The sequence below is a fragment of the Pelodiscus sinensis genome, chromosome 6, assembly GCF_052426305.1.
Source record: "Pelodiscus sinensis isolate ZL-2025 chromosome 6, ASM5242630v1, whole genome shotgun sequence".
Lineage (NCBI taxonomy): Eukaryota > Metazoa > Chordata > Testudines > Trionychidae > Pelodiscus > Pelodiscus sinensis.
In genome coordinates, this window is record NC_143057.1 from 119,540,444 (window position 1) to 119,565,195 (window position 24,752).

The 24,752-nt window shown below is 42.5% G+C and overlaps 1 protein-coding gene across 2 annotated transcripts in view; it reads right to left on the reverse strand.

Annotated features, from left to right (window-relative positions):
- Positions 1-4,818: 4,818 nt before the first annotated feature.
- ARK2N (arkadia (RNF111) N-terminal like PKA signaling regulator 2N) overlaps positions 4,819-24,752 on the reverse strand; it is a 64,839-nt gene continuing 44,905 nt past the window's right edge. For both annotated transcript variants that reach the window (XM_075932729.2, XM_089779461.1), the window contains 3 exons: positions 22,570-22,752; positions 17,556-17,682; positions 4,819-5,592 (listed from right to left, as the gene is read on the reverse strand). In XM_075932729.2, the coding sequence (XP_075788844.1) occupies positions 5,403-5,592; positions 17,556-17,682; positions 22,570-22,752 (500 nt within the window). In that variant the 3' untranslated portion in view covers positions 4,819-5,402. The remainder of the gene's footprint in view (positions 5,593-17,555; positions 17,683-22,569; positions 22,753-24,752) is intronic.

The following is a 24,752-nucleotide window of genomic DNA, read 5'->3' on the forward strand; positions in this document are numbered from 1 at the left end:
TTCTCCCTTTCTTAGTGTTCTGCAGAACTTTGCTTTCTAAATATTCAAACTAATCAAGGCTTCTCACTGGAAACAATAGCATGTCACACAAATTTAAGATTTTTCATCAGCAATGTGGAAAAAAACATTTGTTCTAGTTTTTTTGCTCTTTCTTCTCTGGCATGGTTTCTCACTTGCTTCTTGCCAATTTCTCACATGCTATCCCTAAATTGGGGGTAACAAAGGAGATTTATTTGGGGTAAGATGATTTCTTCAAGGTTTTCCCTTATCCATGTCATCCCTTTCCCCCTTTAGATTTACCCTTTAAAAATGCCATTGCCCCTATCAGCAGCTGGCAGTGAATTTTAATTTTAAGCTGAATTATAGCTACAGTTAAATAACCATCTCCAAGAGGGTGTGCGGGGGTGTTCACTACAAATTGGTGTCCTCATCCAGCTGGTAGAGAACACACCCATCTGCTCAGAAAACACACAAGAGCTTTGCTCAGCCCTAGTATCAAAACTCAGGGCTCTGAACTCCTGGATTTTGCTGTCTGATTTCAGAATTAGGTGGAGACTATTCTTATTTTTACCTGTTTCAGACCACTTTAAATTCAGGACCTGTTGATGGTAACCCAGCCTTTGGTGGAGTGTTGCTCTTTTCCCCACTGTAGTCATCATTCACTGATGCTCTGGGAAACAAATTGATAGGACCATAGTCAGTGAATGACCATTACTAAGAAGGAGGCTGGGATGGATGGGTGGCAGCAGGGTAAAGTATTTCACCAAAAGATAAAGTGGTATTTATGTATGCTATGGTTCATTTTTCAATTCCCATTTCAAAACAGATGGAATAGCTTTTTAGCCAATACATTTGCATCCAGAAGATCTTATGGGGGAAGGGAGAGACAGGAAAACCAGGGCTGATTCATTAGCTCTTGCCAACTCTTGTGCTGCCTCCGAAATCATGGTTTTTATCAAGCTAAGTGGCAATATGAAGTGAATCAGCCTGAGCCATAAAAGAGGTAGGTAAATGGAGGGGAATTTCAGATGCTATATATTTCACTTTGTGAAGGCTTAGTTTATGGGGCCTTCTGGGTATGAAGAAAGCAGATTTTAAAAATATAAATGATAGAAAACTGGTTAGAAACATATCTAGGCTGTTACTGAAATCTTTCAAAATAAGCGTCAATATCAAATCAGGACCTGAATGATGCATGAGCAGACTGAACCATAATGGGAAAGCTAAGTCAAAGTAAGGAACTTGGCATTTAATTCAGAGTGTGGAGAGGCCCATGTCATTCTATCCTCCTGCAGGAGTGAGTTCCATAGTCTAGAACAGTGGTTCCCAAACTTTTCGGCATCACGCCACCTTTTTGATTTTTGAGAAGCCTTCCCCCCTCCCTCCCAATAGCTGCAAAACTTGAGGGAAAAAAAAAGAAAAGGAACTGACGGGGGCCGAAAAACAAAAATAGCAGCAAAATTTTGGAGGAGGGGGGGCTGGGTCGCCTCGTGCCCCTCCCCTGAATTTCTTCTCACACACACACACACACACACACACACACACACACACACACACACACACACACACACACAGAGCCACCCCCCACTGGGGACACTCCCTCCAGTTTGGGAACCCATGGTCTAGAAGATCCAACTCCAGGGGAAGTTCTGTCACCCACATTCAGAAGTCTCTCTCGTTTGTCAGTTTCCAACAGAACTTGGCTGACACTGAAGGTCACATTCACAAAGGAAAAAGGGTGATCTCAGGGAGGTAGGGCCAAGACTAGGAAGAGCTTTGAATATCTGGACAGACACTGAATTGGACTTGGTATTCTCTCCCCACAGTAGTCCCTGGCCGGTAAAGTTTAAGGCACATGGTGGGAATGGTTTGTAGAATCTCATCTTGCTGGCACCTGTGTTGTACTTATGTCCTATAAGTAAATACAGGAATCCCCTATCCAGGGGTCACTTCCCATCTGTACTACAAACTAAAATTATTGTGCTGGACCAAGTCTTTGAAATGATGGACGAAGGAAATAAAATATGTAACATTGTAGATATCAAACAATGTCAAAGGATGGTCTAGTGATGCATGCCAAAGGTATATAACCTACTCTCAGGGCTCAAAGGCTTTATTTTGGAGGCATTCCAAATATCACCATATTAAATGAAAGTGGAAAAAAACTCCCACACAAGATAATATTGTTTAAATAATACACTCTATTTTATTTTTGTCTTAAAATAGTTTAACCTTTATGCTACAGACTTGTTTCAAAAAACAGAAGGTCTCATCTTGCACCAAAAAATATATATATATTTATATATATATATAACACTCTGTTTTATTATTAATTTTTTCCTCCAAAGACCATTAAATACTAGATGGAAAAATGAAAACTGAATAATGAGTGTCTAGAAGAACCAAATTTTTTAACAAGAGTTCCACATTTTAAATATTAAATTCTAAGCAATGATTTGTCTCCACTGCAGAAGATTCCAAGTTTGAACACTAGCAATAGAGGAACTGCTGAACCATAAAGGGCTTAAGACAGTGCTCACTGAAGTCAATGGGAAGCCTCCAATTGCCTTCAGTGGGCTTTGGGATCAGGCCCCAAGTGCATTGGTTCTTAGCCATACAATGGCTAACATTTCACTTTCCTGTTGAGAAGAGCAAAATTGTCCAGGCACCTTTTGCTCTGTTAAAAAATATCCCCCAAAACAAAAACAAAAAGGAAAAAGAAAATACTCCCTAGCTATCCAGTGATTGTGGTTTTAGATCATGAACCTTTAACATTTCTTAAAAGAATAAAAGAAATATGTAGTGTTTTAAATAAAAGAAAACCAGCATCAGACTAAAATACATGATTTGTTTAAAACAAACACAGTGCACAATTGAAGGAAGTTTGGTTAGGATGCAGTCATTTTTATATATACATGGAAGTCACATCATATACAAACTGAGAAACAGAAAGTCTGTTTTCAATTTTTTCAATGGAAGGACTACAAATGGGTCCCTGCAGCTTTCTTAGAAACCGATCTTTTAAAGACAACTTCATGAAACAGTAAAAAGCAGTCACTCTAAATCAGCTTTCCCAGTTAACCTACAGCATGGTGCTAATCTGCTAAAGTGATGGATAAGTTATGTAATTAACTAATTATGAAAAAGATCAATAGCCACTATTAATATAGTGTATCAATATTACAGGACACTTCTCTATTGCAATGAGTATGGATTCCACTCTCTACACTCCCTCCCACCCCTAAACAAAGAGACCAGTTACAAGAAGCACCAAATACATTTTACAGGTTATGGTCATGCAACACGCTGATCGCCGTTTAATGTTTTAAAAACAGAACATAAATCCTTTACCTAGTTGCTGTTTAAAGTGCAGTCACAACCTTTCCACTTTTTGAAGCAAAGCAAACCACTTATTAACAATACTAGAATTTTTTTTTAACAAATCTGTGCTAAAAAGGCAAAAAATCTGTCCATACAGCAAGTTTTTGGAAGCCAAACAAACTTTGTGAGCCACTCTCTACTTATGCAAACTGACACCAAATCAACCAGACCAGGACTTGTGATATCCTGTCTACTTGCTGTTTAACCCTAGCTAGTAAAAATTCTGTGTTGGAATTACAGAAAAATTCCATTGAAAGCATTCTGAATACAAAACGACATATTTCGATTGCACAATAGATATTTAAAGTGAACATCCTCTTGTTTTGAAGTTTATCTTTGGTTTTTGCTTTGAACAAAAGCCAGTGAGAGTGATTAAGGGCTACTTCAGTACTTACTACATGGACTAATACTTACTCAGATGTCTAGTCCAATTGATTTCACTGTAGTAAGCACCAGGCTTTGTTTGAAGGATCAGACCCTAAGAGGTACAAACACTAAGATAGAAACCATGACCTAAGACTGGGAAAATGGGAAAGAATTACTTAAAACCAAAGGATAAGTTTATGTCCTGATCCTGCAAAGAATTTAAGTATTTGAGCAGATGCATTGATTTCCATGGGGCTACTCTGGTGCTTGAAGTTACACATCTGCTTATATACTGTGCTGGAATGGGGTCTGAGAGCATACATTTTTGGAGAAGATAATTGAAGGAAAGAGGTGAAGTATAAAAGGAACCTTTCCAAAGGTGGAAGATTGAGAGGCATGGTTTAAAAAAAGCAGCATCCTAACATTCAGATCCTTTTAAAATGGGCATGGGTGCTGGGTCTTTTCATGACTATATTCTTATACTTTTGTGCTGATCAGCTGTTATTAAGTCATTGCAATTTAAAAAAAGTAACATGCTGTGGCAAATGACCAGTCAAACGTCATAGGCCAAGACGACAGAAGACACAGAACTGAATAGAATGTAAACTATAAATTACATAGAAAATGGCAATGCTTTAATTAAAAAGCTGTCCAGTGCACATGCTATGGGACTTTCTATTAAATGACAGTCCTGATAGTAAAGAAACCAAATCACATTGGCTACGTCTACACTGGCCCCTTTTCCGGAAGGGGCATGTAAATTTCAGCAGTCGTCGTAGGGAAATCCGCAGGGGATTTAAATATCCCCCGCGGCATTTAAATAAAAATGTCCGCCGCTTTTTTCCGGCTTTTAAAAAAGCTGGAAGAGAGTGTCTAGACTGGCCCCGATCCTCCGGAAAAAGCGCCCTTTTCCGGAGGCTCTTATTCCTACTTTGAAGTAGGAATAAGACCCTCCGGAAAAGGGCGCTTTTTCCGGAGGATCGGGGCCAGTCTAGACGCTCTTTCCCGGCTTTTTTAAAAGCCGGAAAAAAGCGGCGGACATTTTTATTTAAATGCCGCGGGGGATATTTAAATCCCCCGCGGATTTCCCTACGACGACTGCTGAAATTTACATGCCCCTTCCGGAAAAGGGGCCAGTGTAGACGTAGCCATTGGGTATAAATATTGGTGGTCCAATTTTCAGAAGGCCTGAGCTCCTGCAGGTCCACTGAAATCAACGAAGTAGGACTCAGAACCTCTCAACATCAGACCACCACTAACTCTGATGTTCACACAGCAAAAACACTAGGTTCTACAAACAAAATAAATTTACTGGTAAATAAAAATAATTTTGATATCACTTCAGAGATGGGAGAGGATGGGAGCGTGTATCTGTCTGCACAAATTATTTCTTTAGATTAACACACAATGCATAACTGTAGGTGTCAAATTCAGTGCTATCAAGTTTTCATACTAGGAAAAAATCCTCCTTTGAGAAGGTAAAATATTTTAAGCGATATTAAAATGACACTGCATTCTGATGGAAAAGGAAATTCTCCAGGAGCTTGAAGTCCATAAAGCTAAGAACTGGGCTTCTGAAGCTGAAGCTACAACAATGAACTTCGGTGCCATAAACAGGGGAAAGGATTGGAGGCCAAAAACACAGTGACATTGCATTACAGTAGATATTTGCGTCTGGTATCCTCGTCCAAAGTGAGATCGACTACTTCCGGGGGTGAAGACCAATTCTGCTGGGGGGTCACAGCTGTCCATGACTGTGTTTGTCGAGTGCTAATGTACTGCGAGCCTGAGCCATGCTTCCAGGAAGACACACTCTGAATCACACCTCCCCTAGGATGGGCACACCTGCAGCAAAGCAAAGAGCAAAAACATTAGCACTACTGGCAACTCTCCACGTAAGATCCTTAGTTGCAATATTTCAAGGTGTTAATTAATAGGTCTCTTCAAACTTTCATCATGCTTTTTCCATTTGTGGAGTCCAGGAGGTTTGTGCCAACATTACTTATGACAGCTTTTATACACACATTGACAGTAAGCCCTGGAACTCAAGCCCACAAAACTGAAAACAGCAAAGCTCTTAGAATGAAATTTCCTTGCACTCAGACATTGAATTCACAAAGGATCAAACACTACCAACAGAAAAGAATGATGCTCCAATGAAGTTGTGCATGTGTAACTCCTAACACCACACATAGGAGACTATGTTCCACAACATGTAGCATCATGTACTGTTCAAATATGTGCACTGTACTGGGAGGAAAAAAGGTGTTTTTTTCTGCTGGGAATTACAGCCATTAGTCTTTTTAAATAAGCGTTTCAATAGGAAAACCTTTCACGAAGGAAAAAAACCTATATATGAGACCAGATTCCCATTAATAGAAGAGATACTTGCCTTGCAGCAATTATAGTAGACATATATCTATGTTTTGTACATTATTTTAAATTTAACTCACTTTGTTTCCTTTGTACCCAGTGGGTAAGCATACCTGTATTATGCTCACTATGTATTATATTCTGCTTTATTTTATTCAGCAGTAATAGAAGAAACCTACATGCTTTAACTCTGTAAGACATTGTGTTTAGCAGTTAGCATGAGGCTAACTTTAGCACATATAGTAAACCTAAGTAATCCATAAGTTATGGGGAGCTGGAGACAGTAGAGTGTAGGGAGAGAATTTTGTCCATAAGGACATCAGCCAACCACAGAAACATGAACACACAACAGCTTCTGGAAGGTTTTGCACAAGACATCCAACTGTAAGAGTGTCATGGCAACCAATTGACATATATGATAATCAGTTAAAATTATGAATGAAGGAGGACACCCTCACATTGCTATGGGGAGGAAATACAAATAAGGAAGAAGGGAGAAACGCATACGGACTATGCATTAGACATGATAACGCCAGCATAACACATAAAAGTGGTATCCCAGCATAGGGTCAGTTGGAAAGAAAGATGTAGCTCTTGGGAGGGGCCAGAATAAGGGCCCCAGGTGAAGATGAGGAAGGTGATGGTGATGAGGAAGATAACGGCTAACATTTCAGGCTGTTCTGCAAGGGATGGTGTGCATATAAATGTTCAGACGTACTTGCTATGTTCTCTTTCTGCCTGGCTGAGTTGGAGAGCGTGTGTGACTGCAAAAATATATTCATAAATTACTAGGGGATGGTGCCCCCTGCTTGCTAGCTCGCCACCCCCACCCCTCCAGGGGTAGGCAGCCCCCACTCTCCCCCTGGCCATCGGGAGGGCAGGGAGAGGGGTTGGGCGGGACCAAGGCTGGCCCGGCTCTCCCCCTCTGGTGGTGGCGGGGGCGTGGCTTACAGTCCTCTCCTTCCATCAGGGAGGGGGAGGGGCAAGGCCACATGGTTCCCATGCGCTCCCCAGGGATGCCGCACATGTCCTGCATGCCCCCTCCCTTCACCCAACCCCTCGCGAGGCTCTGTGGCTCCCAAATGCCCATTACCCAAGCCTCCAAGAGGCTCCCACATGCCCCCCCACCCAAACCCCCGCAAAGCCAATCCTGGCTCCCCTCCCCAGCCACCGGGAAGAGTTGGGCTGTGGCCGTGCCAGCCTAGGCCCCTTCTCCCTCCCCTTCTCCACCTGCCAGGGCCCCTCTTCTTTCTCCCCATTGGGTCCATTTCTCCCCTCCCTTACAAGCCAGGGCTCTCGTGTCCCTCTGCCCCCCACCAGCCACATCCCCCTTTTCCCTCTCCTCCCCGCCAACGCCCCCTGTCCCTCCGCACCACGGCCTAACTTACTCCAGTGGCCGGGTGGCATTGCATGCCAGGCCAGCTCCCGGGCTCAGCTCTCCCCACCACGCACTGGGAGGGCCCAAGCCACGCCACACCAAGCCTGGCTTTCCCTCTGCTGCTGGGAAGGGAAGGGGAGGGCTCGGGCTGTGGGCCCAGGGGATGGGCGGGGCATGTCCCTGTGGGATGCAGAGTGACATGACGATGTCACTCTGTCATCCCACAGGAAAAACTATTTAAAAGTATATAAGGATTTACATGTCAATACAAAAGTTCCAATGGGGAGTGTTGCACCTCTACAAATCAGGGTTCGCAACCATTGAATAATTTCAACAATATTGAGCCTGATTTTGGAGAAATCAACACTCAAGGTAGTAACTAGGAGTTCTCATTCATCATTTATAGATCAGGCTAAGACTGGTGCCCAAAAAGGGACCATGTCAGTAATCTCCCTACCTGGAACAGGTAAACACAGGATTTTTTTAAAAATCTAAATTAAAAACCAGGTAACCTCTTAGTCAGAATTTGGAAGAGCCCAGCAAGAAGTGAGTGTTGGTGATGCTGCTAAGTGTAAGCATGATTTTTATGCTTTATCTTCTTATTTCATTGTGCCAATACAGTAAAACTGTGTAACAACACTAACGCTTTGTCATGGAGAGCTGATAACCTTTGGCTAGGCATAGTTTATAGAGGGTGAATCAGTTCAGTCAGATATTATTAAGTAACACTGCAAGCATTGTTGTTTATTTGCTTCAGCAAAATAAAAATTAAAAAAAAAAGAGATCCACTCGCTACAATATTGACCTCCTGTGATCTGGCAAATTCTCTGGTTTAGCAGGTCTCCAGGGTACTGGACTAGAGAGGTTCAATCTGAATTCAAATGTATTAAAGGTCATGGAGGAGATTTTGTACAAATACAAAAGCACCAGGCTAATTTTTAATCACTCTAACTTGAAGGTTTGATCATATGTTTAATGCAATGCAATAACTAATGGTGGGTAATGACTCAAATGGAGAAATGAGATGCAACAAGACTGTCTAAGCACTACTGTAATATAAATCCTACTTCCATCAAAGCAGGGTGTTAAAACCCCAGGAAACTAAATTAAATAGTAATATGAAGGAATGGTTAAACAATTAGTATCAAAGGAACAAGGGATAAACCCTTACTTACCAGAATGTACAGAAAACTTTGTCCCCACCACAAGTCTTAGAGACCTTATAACTATGCACATTTAGTCCATATCCTGTCATCTGCCACGCCAAGAGTCTTTGTGCCTTCAAAGGCCATGTCTTCACTACATGGAAGAGCGATGCTGCCAATTTATTTTAGGTTTTGTATCACGTCACTAGGTTATGATTTTTCATACTTTGTTGCAACAAAACTTAATATTTTGCGTACAAAGATATAAATACATTTAATAAGACTAAAACATTTTTCTTTGTGGAACTAAACTATTTCAGTATAAGAATTAAGATCTAGCTACAATCGTTGCAAAAATCACTGAAAGATAAATAGTGTGTGTCAATGAACAGTTTAATTGTAACTAATTTACACACACACACACACACACACACACACACACACACACACACACACACACACACACACACACACAAATCTGATCTGAGTTTGTCAGGCAATATGGCCAGTCTGGTAAAATCCAGATTAAAATTAAGAAGTTTACTGAGCAAAACATCCTAGTGTAGGATTAGTAACTATAGCAGCTACAATGCAGCAGTCATGTGGTCCTGGAAGCTTGTTCAGGGGAGCACCTCCCCAATTACATGCAGGGTTACAAGCTCCAGTGTTTGTACCATGTGAAGAAACCAAAGAAAACAGACTTGGTTGTAAACTTCCAAATGATTAACTCTAATGCTGAACTTAAAAAACAAAGCTCATGATACCATCTACATGTTTTGTTAGTCTATAAAGTGCTACCAGACTATTTGTTGTTGTTTAAGTTTATCCTGTACAGACTAACTCGGCTACCCCCTGAAGCTTCTAATACTGAAGTAAGGATGCACTGGAATCAATGGCAGCAGCCTGACATAAGGAAACTCTTTGGTGCAGTGATATCTTCAAAGCCAAATTATTTTGTCCCCAAACAGCAATATACTGAACTGGGGTAGGACAAATCATCATGGACAGTATTGAATTTTTTGCCTGTACTTATGGTGTCAGTGTATATATGTACTAGAAAACAATATGTATCTAACATGGATATATTGTGAAGAGCTTATGAGGGGAAAGTGCAACCCTTAGCTATAAGTCAAAAAGGATTTATGGGCACTGATTTAAGATTTTTTGCATCTCTTGCCACTGCTAGATAACCTTCTTAAAATAAGTGCTAGTTCCAAGTGTATTTAAAAAAAAAAACTGATGAAAGCTGGATCAATTTTCCCCGGAGTTATTTGGGTTACATTCCCCTCATTTCTCTGTGATATGAGATGAGGGTTTTCCTAGTTTTGAAATCTTCCTTGCCCAAGCTGATTTTTTTAATGTTTCTTTTACTGCTCTTTAGAAATATCAGAACTGGAATATGGCATTCATGTATCCTATTCTGCCTTGTGACCTGCTTTTTAACCTTAGATGTAAAGTTTAAGATGGCTTTTCCATATTCCTTATTTTGGTGTTTTGTATCTCTGCAATTCATTTTGAGTACAAGTTTTGAGCTCTAGGTAAATGTAGGTTTGGTTGTTTTTTTTTTAAAAGAAATGCCTTTAAAATGACTGACAAGACAGTGGCCAAAGCAGAAGTCTTTCACGATGCCTTAGTACACAAAAACATGATAGCTGCGGTGCATCATTCCAATGTAAAATGACAGTCTCTTTGGCCTATACTACACGCTAAATCAGCCCAATCGATGCAACAGTGTTGATTTACTGGGTCTGGTGAAGACATCATGAGCCATGGGACAGTGCTCTCCCATCGACTTCAGTACTTCAACTCCACAAGAAGCAGGAGGTAAGTCAGCCAAGATCATCTTCCATTGGCTCAGCAATGTAGTCACTGTTAGGTAAATGTAAACTATGTTGCTCATGGGTGTGTGATTTTTTTCCACAGCACAGAATGATACAACTTACATTGACTTAAGTGGCAATTTAAACCAGGCATTAAACTAAAGGTAATTTCTCACCCTGAAGATGACAAAAATCTAGCAAGAGATGTACTACGTACAAATGATTCCGGACAAAAACAAAAATTCATATAATTGAACAAATCACACAAGGCAGCCAACTTCAGAAGGTTCAAACATTAGCTTCGGAATCATGCTTTATGTGAGCCTAAGGGAAATACAACATGACCAAAACAGAAAAAGAAGAAACAGAGAAGGATTCTTTTTTAAATACATGCATGGTAGGAAATCCATTCCATAAAACTAAAAAACCCCAAACACATAAATAAATTCTAAATAGGAAACACAACCAAAAGGTGCACATTTCAAACAGAACTGATGAGAAATGGTCTCCCCATTGATACAAATACAAAATAGTTACAAAGGAAAACCCACCTGAGGATAAAAACATTACACCTTTCCTTCCTTTCTGATGTACAGGAAATATTTCCCCATAAACAAACCTATGTCTACTAAAACTAATTTTCACCAGCAATTGTGAATTGAATTTAGAAAGGTTTGAATTTTAAGTATTGCTGAGAGAACAACTTACAAATTTTAACAAAGTGAGAGAGAGAGAGAAAGAGAGAGAGAGAGAGATGAGAAATAAACGTGACTGGTATTAACACAAACTAGTAGTGGAGGACAAACCTAAATAAACCCAATTTAGGTTTGTCCTCCACTACTAATCACATTCATTTCTCATTTACTATGAGGAGAAAGGTCCTGTAAACAGTACATCTAGAGATCGAATCCATGTATTCCAAGTGGAATAGCCTTTAAAAGGAATATAAATCTTCCATAAAATAGCGCTCAACCTGCATACACAAACATCCGTCGATCTAGTTCCCCTCTTCCCCAAATCCTGCAAATCCCACGGGGCTAGGGGCATACCTGGGTCCGATGTGATCAGCCCCTGAGTTGAGGCTTAGGGCCTCCCCCAGCACTGGGGAGTCTGTGCTGGCACTCTAGCTCCCACAGCGCCTCCCCGCAGCCACCACTGATTTTTCTGTGGGTCAGGGGTCCCCAACCCAAAAAAGTTCCCACCCCTGCTCTAAACCCTCAGTCTCTAGGTGCACTTTAGCCAAAGACAAGGATTCTGTAACTTCCTACTAACAAAAGTCCTGCCATCTGTCCTGGCAGTAAGTCACCTTCTTGCACAATGCATCTGACGAAGTGGGTCTTTGCCCACGAAAGCTTATGCTCCTACACTTCAGTTAGTCTATAAGGTGCCACAGGACTCCTCGTCGCTTTTGCAGATTCAGACTAACACGGCTACCCCTCTGATTCTTGCACAATGTTCCTCCTCACCAGAGAAATTTCTGTACCTGTGTCTTCCCATCCAAGGCATTCCCTGCCATTATGGCCTCATGCCTGGCTGTGCAGAGGCCAGTTTTACAAACAGGCATGCTAAGTGGCAGGAACTGGAGGGGCTTCTGTGCTCAGGCTACTAGCATTCACAGGGGTTACCTGCTATCTGCTTCCTTCCAGCATAGGGCATTTATTCTTTAGGTGATCAGTGAGGCCCATAAGCAGGAATTTCTGGGGGAGGGAGGGGAGAGCCATGGGAGGGGGACTGGTGACTGCCCTGACCCCACAGCCCTGCCCTGCCCTGCCTCTGACATCACTCCTTGGAGGGGAGTGGAAAGGAGAGAATCAGTCCCAGCCTTTCCCTGGCTGGCCAGAGCACAGGGGAGGGAGGCTGGGGCAACATACCACCCCAGCCTCATGCTTACCTGGAGGACCATGGGGGCAGGGAGTTCACACCATTTGCACCCACCCTGCGTACAGGCCTGTCAGTGGAACTAGTGATAGCACCTTCTGAACTCTTCTGTTTTCACAGTAGCTTTGGGTCAGCGATGAGAAGAATGGTTCTGAGGAAGATGCTCAGTCACCCTCTTCCTTCATAGGAACCCTGTTTTCACTAAGTTTCAATCCTGCCCTCTGGTTTATTCACAAGGGATGCCTATGTTTGCTCAACAGCATCAGCCAGAGACTCCATCTCATCCCTAGTTTTTAATCTTCTTGTTCCATAGGCACAGTTTGACATTATCTTTACATATACTTTAGGAAATGCTCCTGAGGGATGAGGTCAAGCATTCCTTCAAAGGTTAACACCTTTTGCCCTTTATCCACTTTTCCACCAAAACACATCTAGTCTACATATGCCACATTATTTATCTCAAGTTACATCATCTGGAACCGCTTCAAAACCATTTCTTTGAATTTACAATAATCCAACGCATCCCTAATTGGCATCTTATTGAATATATCCAGAGCTTTACCAGTACATTTTGCAACCAAAGTGGGTACCTTCTGCTCATCAGGAATCTTATGAATCATACACAGCCTCTCCAAGGTAATGAAATATTCAGCATTATCACCTGCCTCTTTGTATGCAGGACACAGCTGTTCCCATTTGTGGATTTCTGGAGAGGTGGGAATCCGTGCCAAGGTGGATGTTCTGGTTCTGTTTCTCTAGAAAACAAGAACTGGACTTTCTTTCTTTCTCTTTCCCTCTCTTTCATGGCTAGTTTTTGGGCCTCAACTTCTCGCAGTTTCAAGTTCCAAAACTCTGAGGTACTGCTGCTTTTTTTGTGGTCCAAAATTCTCTTTTTTTCTTTGCTGCCTGAAATCTGAACAGCTCCAGTTTTGTAACTGTTTCACTATTTTCACTCATCTTGCTGCTTTTATGACCCTATATCCCTTTCCTGAAATAAACAATCAGTGTTTCCTCTAAGATTTTCAATCTGTGAGAAGAGTGAGTTTTGTCTTGTGCACCAATATTGATGTCATGTGCACTTGTTTGGATGTGTGCCACCATGTTATGGAAGAAAGCCCCACAGTGTGCAAATGCATTAGCTGGGACCGCGGCTGCTTGGGCCGGGTCTGCGATACTAAAAAACACCATGCCTTTGCACAGGGGCCTGATGCCCCTTGTGCTGGGATGCAAGCCAGGGCTGCGGTGCCATTTTAGTACCATGGCCCCGGCCCCAGCAGCTGCCACACAGCCACGGCCTCAGCTACTCCCAGGGGCTGAGCAGCGAGGCGGGCAGCTGGGATTAGAGCCAGGGCTGCAGTGCTATTTTTAGTTCCATGGCCTTGTCTCCAGCTCCAGCAACTGCCAAGTGGGCCACACTGTGACAGGGCAGGGCGGCCACGCACCATGTGGTCCCACCCCCAAGAGCGGCTGGGGCCACAGCTGCACAGCTCTGCTGAAGGGGTGGGCGGGACTGAAATTCTTGATACACACCCATGCAGGCACGCACCTTATAGAGAACCCTGCTGGTAACTTCTTTGACTCATCTCAAGCAACCACACTTAAAGTCTCACTTAAAATCTTTATACCAGTGTATGGAGTACAAATCTCACTCAGAACGAGCTGTGCATTTCACCCACTCTGCGCATTGCACCACTTTGACAGCTCCCCTCCCCTCCAGGGTGCCACCAGGAATTAGGGTATCACTGAGCCCTCTCTCTCACCAGCCTGGGCTTCCTCTCAGTGTGACCCTGTGACAAGCTACAATCCCTTCCTGGACTTGCACTTACAGACACTTACTTACACAGGCAGCTCAGTTACATGAACACTCTCCTCAGCCAATCATTAGCTAACAAGAGAGGCTAGAGCCAGTACTCTGAAGCTCCACAGCCTTGGACCCTAGAGCTGTACCATCTTGTTCTGGTCAAAAACCTGACCAGTAACCATTACTACTAAGTCCATCCTTCCTTCCCTCATTCCTGAACAGATTCACCAAGTACTTCAAGCAACACACACTGTTTTAGGGAAAAAATGTAAAACATTTATTAACTACCAAAAGACACATTTTAAGTGATGGTAAGTGAGGGTATGTCTACACTACAGAGTTAGTTCGAACTAACGGATGTTAGTTCGAACTAACTTTAATAGGCGCTACACTAGCGCTCCGCTAGTTCGAATTTAATTCGAACCAGCGGAGCGCTTAGTTCGAACTAGGTAAACCTCATTTTACGAGGATTAAGCCTAGTTCGAACTAGCTAGTTCGAATTAAGGGCTGTGTAGACCCTTAATTCGAACTAGTGGGAGGCTAAGGCTTCCCAGGTTTCCCTGGTGGCTGGCCAACACCAGGGAAACTCTATGCCCCCCTCCCGGCCCCGGAGCCCTTAAAGGGGCACGGGCTGGTTACGGTACCCGTGCCAGGTGCAAGCCTGCCAGCACCCAGACAGCAGACACTGCACCTGGCACGGATCGAGCCAGCCACCCGATGCCTCCCAACCTCCCCCCTCTTCCCGGGACCAGGCTGGCGGCTCCCAGGAGCTTGTCCGGGACCGCAAGAGGCAGGCACCCGCCTGGGCTAGTGCGGACATCGTGGACCTCGTCTACGATCTCCGCACTAGGCACAGGAAGGTGGCCATCTAGGGCAGGAGAGCTGCCAGCCTGGCCACCCAGGAGCAGGTGTGCATGAAAATCAAGGGGGTCCACTGAGACCCCCGACCCTGAGCCCTGAGCTTACAATGGCCGTCCTGAGTCAGACCAAAGGTCCATCTAGCCCAGTAGCCTGTCTGCCAACAGCAGCCAACCCTAGGGACCCTGGAGGGGATGGACCGGAGACAGTGACCAAGCCATTTGTCTCGTGCCATCCCTCTCCAGCCTTCCACAAACTTTGGGCAGGGACACCACTCCTACCCCCTGGCTAATACCACTCCATGGACCCTGCCTCCATGACTTGATCTCACTTCCCTTTAAACTCTGTTCTAGTTGTAGCCTTCACAGCCTCCTGCAGCAAGGAGTTCCACAGGTTGAATCTTTGCTTTGTGAAGAACAACTTTCTGTTACTAGTTTGAAGCCTGCTACCCATTCCTTTCCTTTGGTGTCCTCTAGTCCTTCTTTATGGGAACTAATGAAGAACTTTTCTGTATGCACCGTCTCCACCCAACTCCTGCTTTTAGAGACCTCTATCCTGTCCCCCCTCCGTCTCCTCTTTTCTAAGCTGAGAAGTCCCAGTCTCTTTAGCCTCTCTTCATATGGGACCTGTTCCCAACCCCTGATCATTTTAGTTGCCCTCCCCTCTCCCAGCCTCTCTCTTCCCCTCTCCCACCTCCTTTTCCCAGTCTCCCCCAGTTTTGTTCAATAAAGACAGATTCCATTTTGGAACACAATTGTCCTTTATTTTGTACATCAAGAAAAGGGGCTAGGGAAGGGTAAGTGGAAGGAGGTGAGGGAGGAATGGGGCACGAGCCCCCGATGGGGAGGACTGGGCTGGCTCTGCGGGCTTCTGGGGGTGGAAGCTCTCCTGCAGCCCCCCAATTACCCCCTCTCCCCAGATGGCAGCCTGCGGCAAGTGCAGCCGGGCTGATGGCCGAGTGGTGTGATGTGCCCTGTGTGGGCACTCCGGGCACTCCAAGCCAGGACTGGTTTTCAAGCGGGGCACCCCTGAGAACTGTCTGTCCGGGGTGGGGGTCGGGACGCTTTAAGCACAGCCCTCGGCTAGCCTGAGACAGCATCTCCACGCTCTAAGTCCTCCTCTGATGCCCTGCCGGCACTGCTTCCGGCCATCCTTAAGCCCTGTTCAGGGTCCACTTAATGTGGACATGCTAGTTCGAATTAGCAAAACGCTAATTCGAACTAGTTTTTAGTTCTAGACGCGTTAGTTCGAATTAGCTTAGTTCGAATTAACTAATTCGAACTAAGTTAGTTCGAATTAACGTTGTAGTGTAGACATACCCTAATAGAGTACAGATCAAAGAAGACTGCCATAAGAAATAAAACAAAAAATGCAATCTAAGTTCTCTGGATAGGATTTGAATCAAGCAATATCTGCTAGAGAGCCCCAAGCTTCCATAAAGAGGCAAACTTTTTTCTTTCCCACGTGGGACACCCTTTCCCCAGTTCAATCTTTGTTCCTCGGGTATTTCCAGGAGTTTTCCTGTAGTGGGAGGGAGGCCTAGTGATGTGGTCACCTCCCCCTTTTGTAGCTTCTACTATGTGGAGAGGACTTTTGGAAAAATACAAGCAACAAGATGGAGCTTAGTATCACATGATCTAGTCACATGCTCTTGCACACTCTGATGACTCAGACAGCCATTACCTACAGTTCTGGCTCAAGTGTCCACAGGAAAGCTTATTAGGTGAAGCCAAGCTTTTCCCATGGCTCATTATCTTCACCGATGAGCCATTACCTTGGATGGCCCCCTTCACAATGTGCTGGCTAGCCAGGATGTACCCAAACTTTGTGGATGTTGCCCAGGAGCCAAAACATTTCAAAGATGGAGAGTCAATATTCATAACTCCAAATACAAAAACAGTGAACACATACAGATAGCATAAACACATTCAGCAAACCATAACTTTTCCACAGACCCCTCACAGGATATATTTTGTACAAAACGCATCATAATTATATTATAACCATTTCACTATCGTGAATATGAGGTGTAGAAAATCACAGTGGGCACCTTTACATTTATCACATAGTCCATGCAAGTATTTAATGGTTAATGTTCTTGAAATGGAGAATTAAATCAAATATCCAAGAAACCATTTCAATACTGAAATATAGTATGTTCACATTTTTAAGGGCAGGTACATGATGAGTGCCCTTAAAAATGCCTATCTTTTAAAAGCCTATTAATGTATTCAGCTGTACACCGATTAAACCCATGATTGGCCAGATATACCTGATACTGATATCAATATATTTGATAGAGAAATCACATGCTTAAGCAGTGCACATCTGAAAACATTAATTGGCTAAAAGACAGGCAACTACAATGATAGCTAGAATATAAGAAACTAAATTTAAAAAACCACATATTTTGCATGTTTGGCATTGGTCATGGATGAAAAATGGTAACATTAGAAGCTAATTGACATTTTTCTTTTAAATTTATTTTGGCTATTGAAGATTTTGAATAAAATGAAGAATTCAAAATTAAAATGTAAAGCAAAAAACATAAGTACCTTGCATGTTCTTGAACTCCCACAATCTCCACTTCGCTGTCAGAAGAGGGAATATTAATTTCTTCATTGATCTGTGCATTGCCAGAAGAGGTTCTCTCGCTTGCTAGGAAACCTGGATCCAGATGACCTGCACAGAACAAAATAAAATAAAAATAAAAATAAAAATTGCAAAACACTACATGAGCTTAGAGAACTCAGGAAACCAATGCTGAAAGATACTTCTCAAACTAACCACAAATGATCACTGAACCTGAGATGAATGGACCTATTAGATCAACTTGTCCAACTCCTTCCCACTGCAGAACTAAGTAATACAGGTACTGCCTATTGAAGTGATTTGTCTCATCTTGTTTCCAATTACTCAAGTGATAAGGCTGTCGTACCAAATATGGTACCCAATTACTGTTGTGAGAGCTTCCCAGTTCTAAAAATAATTAGATTCTCCACCTGTAGTACTTCAGAAGTGACTTGAGAGGCAGGTGGCTCCTAAACACCCCTGAGAAAGTTACATGAGATCCATATTATATCTTATCGTTGAGAAAGCTAAATTCCTCCAACTCAGCTACTGAAGTAGCAAAATGGAAACTTACAATTGTTTTCACTGTACCTGTCCTTAGTACCAAATACAACAGAGAAGGATTTGAGAAGAAACATGATGCTAAATACAAAAAGCAGTAGTTGCTGTTAATGGTTAACACTATGGTAGTAATTTCATGCCCCCTGAGAATACATAGTACAGTCTGAAAAATACAGAATTGGCAATGGACTCTCTTGAAATGTTTCTCTGGTCTGCAAACACACTCTCATTAAGGTTAAGAGGCTGGTTCCTGGGTAATCGAGTTATCAATACAATTTGTATCGACTACACGATTCGTCAATAAAGGAAGGCACTCAGAAGGCGCTACCCTCTCTGCAGTTTAAATGTAGTAAGAGCAGGGAACGTAGGCAGCCCAGCTCCTATTACATTTAAACTTCAGAGCTGCAGCAGGGGTAGCTCCTGGACCCAGCGCGAGCTATGTGCTGGGTAGTGGGGGAGGAGAGAGCCCAAATGGCACCACAGAGACCAGCTTTTAAGCCAGCTCCCCCCAGCACTGCCTCCTGCTCCCTTCTGGCTACTTCTGATATAGAAGCAGCAGGAGGGAAGGGGAAAATGTGAGTAGTTGACTTGACTACCCAATAAGCTTAGGCTTATCAGGTGGTTGACTAATCGACTACTCTTTTATATCCCTAACACACACAAGAATTTTTTTTGAAAAACAAATTAATTAATCTGGGAACATCGTTTCCTTGCCACCGTAGGGACCTCTGCATCTGGCACACTTTAGTCCGTTCCTAGTCTCTCCCTGTGATACATCTCGTTTAGCCTCCTATGGCCTCTAATAATTTGGTTTAATTTTGGTTGCTGGATTTAGTGTTTAGATGCTGGGGGAGAGGGGGAGGTAGTATACAGGACTAGATGATTCTGTGGCCTCTTCTGGCCTTAAACTGACTAAATATCCACTACATCCAACAACAATAGGTAAGTATTAGCTTATTTCTGCTAAAATGATCTGCAGTGAAAGTAAATGGTGACATTTAAATTGCCATCATTAGGTTCCAGTACCAACTGTGCACTGAGGTGAAAGGGAGCCATTCACATCTATCATTCCACACCATTCAACACCTCTTCCCACTGCCCATCCTTACCAGAAGTGGATCTGGCCCATTCTTCATGATATGTTTGGAAAGGTGAGCAATAAGAGGGAATAAGCAATTTTGATCTTAAGGGAATAGAAGTAGGTCTAAAGTTTGACGGACTCCCCCACCACCTTATACCTGTTTGCAAGATGCATATAATACTTGAGATGTGATTATTTTTCCTCAAACCAGGTGATACAATGGTGCATTGGATGTTTGTTTTTTAGGAGGAAAAAAAAGCCATATCTCAACATAGCCAACCCTTCAATAACAAAGTAGTCTGCATGTATGATAAAAAACTGACTTCAGTTTTAAGGTTCCAAGCAATGGTTTTGGGATGGGGGAAGAGAACAAATTTCCAGCAATTTTGCAATGAAAAAGGTCAGACATTTCGCCCCCCCCACATACTAGTACATTTTCCCTTTGTGATTAGAAATGCAACATCTACACATTTTTTAAATAGCATCCTTCATCCTAGCCTCTGTAGTGCTTTAAAAACTATGCAAACACTGGACCTCCTTCAAACAGCATTGAAATAAAACCAGGTTTTTGATGAGTTGTAAGGGGAGGGAGGGAGAAATTTCAGCTTAACAATACTGGGTCAAATTTTACAGTGTTGTGGATCTTTAGTGTCCATGTAGCACTCTCAGGATGTAAGGTCCAGATCCTCAAAGATATTTAGGTGCCTAACTCTTGATGCCTTTTAAAGGGAGGATCTGGAAGTTGGGTCCCAAACAGATAAACTCTTATGACTAATTGTAGTGCATAACATCCTGAGTAGACCAGGTCTTAAAATGGAACGAGTAAAAGTGTTTTGAGGATTGATCAATGAGGGCTTGAACTTTGAAAACTGTGGGGCACTGGCTCTGATCCAGTCAAGCACTTCAGCTCATAGTTAACTTTACTCACTTGATTAGTCTATTGGTTTTAAAGGAACTACATAAATACTTAAATGCTTGCCTAGATTGGGGCAAAGGTGCTCAGCATCTTGCACAATTAAGTTCTTAGCTTTCAAAGGTCTCCGCCAGAAGACCAATACATAGTAAATGGCATGGGATTAATTTTATTTACCTTGGAAGATTGAGTTTAATCCTGTTGGGATTTCAACTTTATGGTTACAGATAGTGTGGAGTGTATCTAACATAGTACTTACAGGCCTGATTCAGTTTCCTGCTGTCTTCATCTGTAGGCCATTTCCACACTAAAAACTGTGGTCAAAGCATGATAATGTCAGCGTACAACTGCCAAAAGTTTGTACATTGCTCACATTTGCACACACTTGGCAGCTTGTGTCATACTCCTTAGGAGCGTTTGTGTGGATGTTAAGTGCAGTGCACCACAAGTAAGTATCCAACTGTGCCATGTGCCAACATCCAGTGCAGTGCCTTTTGGGAAAATTTTGCAATGTGTTGGTGGGACAAACATGGCAGATTCAGGGATCTAGGATCCAGGGATCAAGTTCCCAGCATGCAACTTTCTCCACCCCATAATGCCATCTATATGCCATAATTTTCACACTTTTTGAAATCCCACAAACCTTGCCCCACTTTGCCATCTCTACCACTTCTGACAAAAGCATAGAGACAGCACAGCTCTGCACTATTCTCATGAATGTTGAAAATACAGGATGCATAATTCTCCTGTATCTGAAGACCTGCAGGAAACACCACAACAACTGGGGACAAAAAGGACATCTTCAAGGTCAGTTTGCTGAGGGATATAGCACAAAACAATTCAAGATTACTGGTAGCATTCACAGAGCAGCTGCAAAAGTGGAGCACTGCCTTCTGGGCCCTAGAAACGAGCACTGACAGGTTGGATCACATTGTAATGTAGGTATGGGATGACAAGCATTGGCTGCACAACTTTCAGATTCCTGGTGGTGGTATTACTGAGTAACTGTAATAGGGCACTTACGTCATCCTGAAACAAATTTGAGCACAGACCCGTGCACAAATAGGTTAACGCAAGGTGATCTACATCAATGTAATTTTCTAGTGCAGACCAAGCCTGGCCAGTCCCCTATGCTGTGATGAGTCCATTGATTTCAATGGAATGAGTCTCAGAGTAAGAGACTACTCAGCATGGGACAGGATGGCAGAATTTGTCCCTAAACAAGAATCAAGTACTGTCAGGTCACACACTTCTTCAACATGAGACTAAAAGCTAGGTGACTGAGCAACAAAATGGCAGATGAAATTTAATGCTGATAAATGCAAAGTAATACACATTGGAAAGCATAATCCAAACCAAACTAGATGTATAAAATGATGGGGACTAAATTAGCAGTTACCACTCAAGAGAGACACCTTGGAGTCACTGTGAATAGTTCTCTCAAAACCTCCACTCAATGTGCAGCAATAGTAGTCAAAAAAGCAAAAAGAATGTTAGGAATTATTAAGAAAGGGATAGAGAATAAGAGAGAATATCTTATTGTCTCTATATAAATCCATGATATGCTCAAATCTTGAATACTGCATGCAGATATGGTCATCTCATCTCAAAAAGATATCTTAGCACTGAAAAGAGTTCAGAAAAAAGCAACAAAAAGTCTTGAGGATATGGAATGGCTGCTGTATGTGGAGAGATTAGTAAGAATAGGACTTTTCAGCTTAAAAAAAATAGATGACTAAGGGAAAATATGAGAGAGGTCTATAAAATCAAGATTGGTGCGGAGAAACTGAATTTAAAAAAGTTTTGACTCCTTCCCATAACAAAAGTAACTAGGGCTCAGCAAATGGAATTAATAGCTAGCATCTCCAAAACAAAGAAAAGGAAGTATTTCTTCACACAACACACAGTTAACCTCTGGAACTCCTTGCTGGAGGTTGTTGTGAAGTCCAAGACTTTGACAAGGTTCAAAAAAGAATTAGATAATTTAATGGAGGTTAGGTTCAATAGTGTTTATTAGTAGGGCTTGACAAACGGCAGTGAAATCCATTCACCAGCCCCACATTGCGCATGCGCAAGCCGCCAGTGAACGGGGCACCCGGCTGAAATCTACTCACCACGGGCGAGTAGATTCAATAGTTTGTCAAGCCCTGGTTATTAGCCAGGATGGGAAGGAATGGTGTCCCTACCCTCTGTCAGAAGCTGGAAATGGACGACCAGGGATGGGTCACTTGATAATGATCTGTTCTGTTCATTCCCTCTGGGGCAGCTGGCATTGGCCACTGTCAGAAGACAGGATACTGGGCTAGATGGATCTTTGGTCTGACCAAGTATAACCTCTTTTATGATCATAGATATCTAATATCTGTTATTGTATACTTTGTATAACCCGTGTCAAGTGGCATACAAGCTGCAGCATCAGAGAAGGAGGTTAATTTAGACAAACCTGTATCAGCATTCAGTTCCTCTAGTAGACCTCCGGTCCTCCAAGTAGCTCCTGTGTCCTGATTTCCTACAGAATTATTGTGCTCTTGAACAACCGCAGCCGCCAATAGATTGTCCACATTTACCACTTCGGAGTCAGAGTTTGTGTCCGATATATCATAATGAGCTACAACTGTAGGTCCATCTGAGGAGGAAAGAAAAAGCAATGGATATAAGATAATGCATGTTGTGAAAGACTTTTAAAACATAAATCTCTAGCTCTAGGATCATCACATCTTCCTAAATAGGTCCTCAAGGAACAGTCAGAGGCAGGTATGTTACTGATTAAACTTCAATTGGATGAAGTCAGTCTGACACCAGAGGCACTAAGTTTTGCATAAATAGAAAAGATACAGAATAAGCAGCCATTTGAGCCTCTCATATCTATTAATTACAATAACATCCTTTACATTAATCCATATTTTCCATATTTAACAATGTTACATTTATAACACTAAAAACATTAGAAAGTTCAGTTTAAGGAAAATATTCTGAATGACAGGACATTAAATACGACAAGAGAAAATGTTTATGGAATTGTACCTAATTCAAATGACAATTTACATTTTTTAGGAGCTGATTTGTTGTTGTTTTTTAATTTGGGGAGAGGAGTAACTGATGCAACTACAATACATTTAACACCAGGCAAGATCCTTACATAAAATGCACCTGCCAAGGACACTGGCGTTTGTCAAAACTGCAGTGGCTTTTTTAATATACATATGCAAAAAATGTAAAAAATATACAAGTGAATAATACTCTTTCAGGCAGAGTTTTCTGTTAAAAGCAAAGCATAGCAACAAGTATGCTTTCAGCATAGTGTTTTCACAACATGAACCTACTGCCACCAAGAGGACCGGGAGAGGGGGTAAATTTTCAGGATTTTGCAGCCTATTATTGAAAACCCACAAGAGGTTTTAGGGGTATTTTTGCTTTGCTTTGTTTTCTTGCATAGTGATAGACACTAATGTTCCCACTAATTTATCCATCCATGTGCAGAATAAATATTATGTGCACCTAGGCATGTGCAGATGTGCACTAGGGACGTTAGAACTCAGCAGTTACACACTGCGGACTCCACAGCGTAAAGCTTAAATGAACTTTACACTGCAGAGACCACAGTGAAGCCTCCTCAGGAGTGGGGCCACCAGCTCCTGGCAGCTCCGCTCCCCACAGGGAGGTGGCTTCGCTGCCACAGCAAAGTCTCCTCCCCAGAAGTGAAGCCAGGAGCCCTTGCTCACACAGCTCCTGGTGAGGAGGTTTCACTGCCATGCCACAGCAAAGCCACCTCTCCAGGAGCCGGCTGAGTGTAACCAACACATTGACTGTTAAGCATCAGCTTAATCGGTTAATTGTTACACTCTAGCATCCCTAATGTACACCACCAGTAGAAATACATGCTGCTGGCTATGGGCGCTCTGCTAATCATCTGAGCAACATATGAATCTCTCCTGAGTGGCTGGCCAAGTGTGCAGCTTACCGGGAACGCTGCTGGACACCATATGCCAAATGCCCACTTTTTCCTTAAGGAATGGAAATAATATCTAGCTTGAGGGGCTACCAAAAGCAACTCATCCTCAAAATCACATTCAATTAAAAGGGTCATTTGGAAGCAGAGGTAGAACTAGTAAACATCATTATGAAAGTCCCCATTTTCACTCAAAAAAAGCCTGCCTCCTTTAATAACACTAATTAACTAATCAAGATATGGTGGAAGGCATTAAAGGATGAAATCCTCGCTCCACTGAAATCAATTGTGAAATTCCTATTGACTTCAACAGAGCCAAGATTTTCACCAAGGAATCATACCTATGAGTGGCACATGTAAAAACATTTTAACATTCTGGGCCAAGATTAAGCTGATGTCAAGCAAGAGATGGATATATAGAGAAGGCCACTACTATCTTTTAGTAGTATAGAACCTTCTAAATTTTAAAATAAAGAAAAAAGCAGTTCTCTAAAGGACACGTGTGTTTCAGAAAACTCTGGCTTCTTAAGGGGTATAACATGAAAAGTGTTTGACACCGAAGAAAAATCAGAGAGTGAGTGTGTGTGTGTGTATAAAATTAAACATTAAAACGTGGTTCGCTGGATGGCTGGTTCCATTAGAGCTTGTTTGGTTTTTATTTAATCCTACAGAAAATA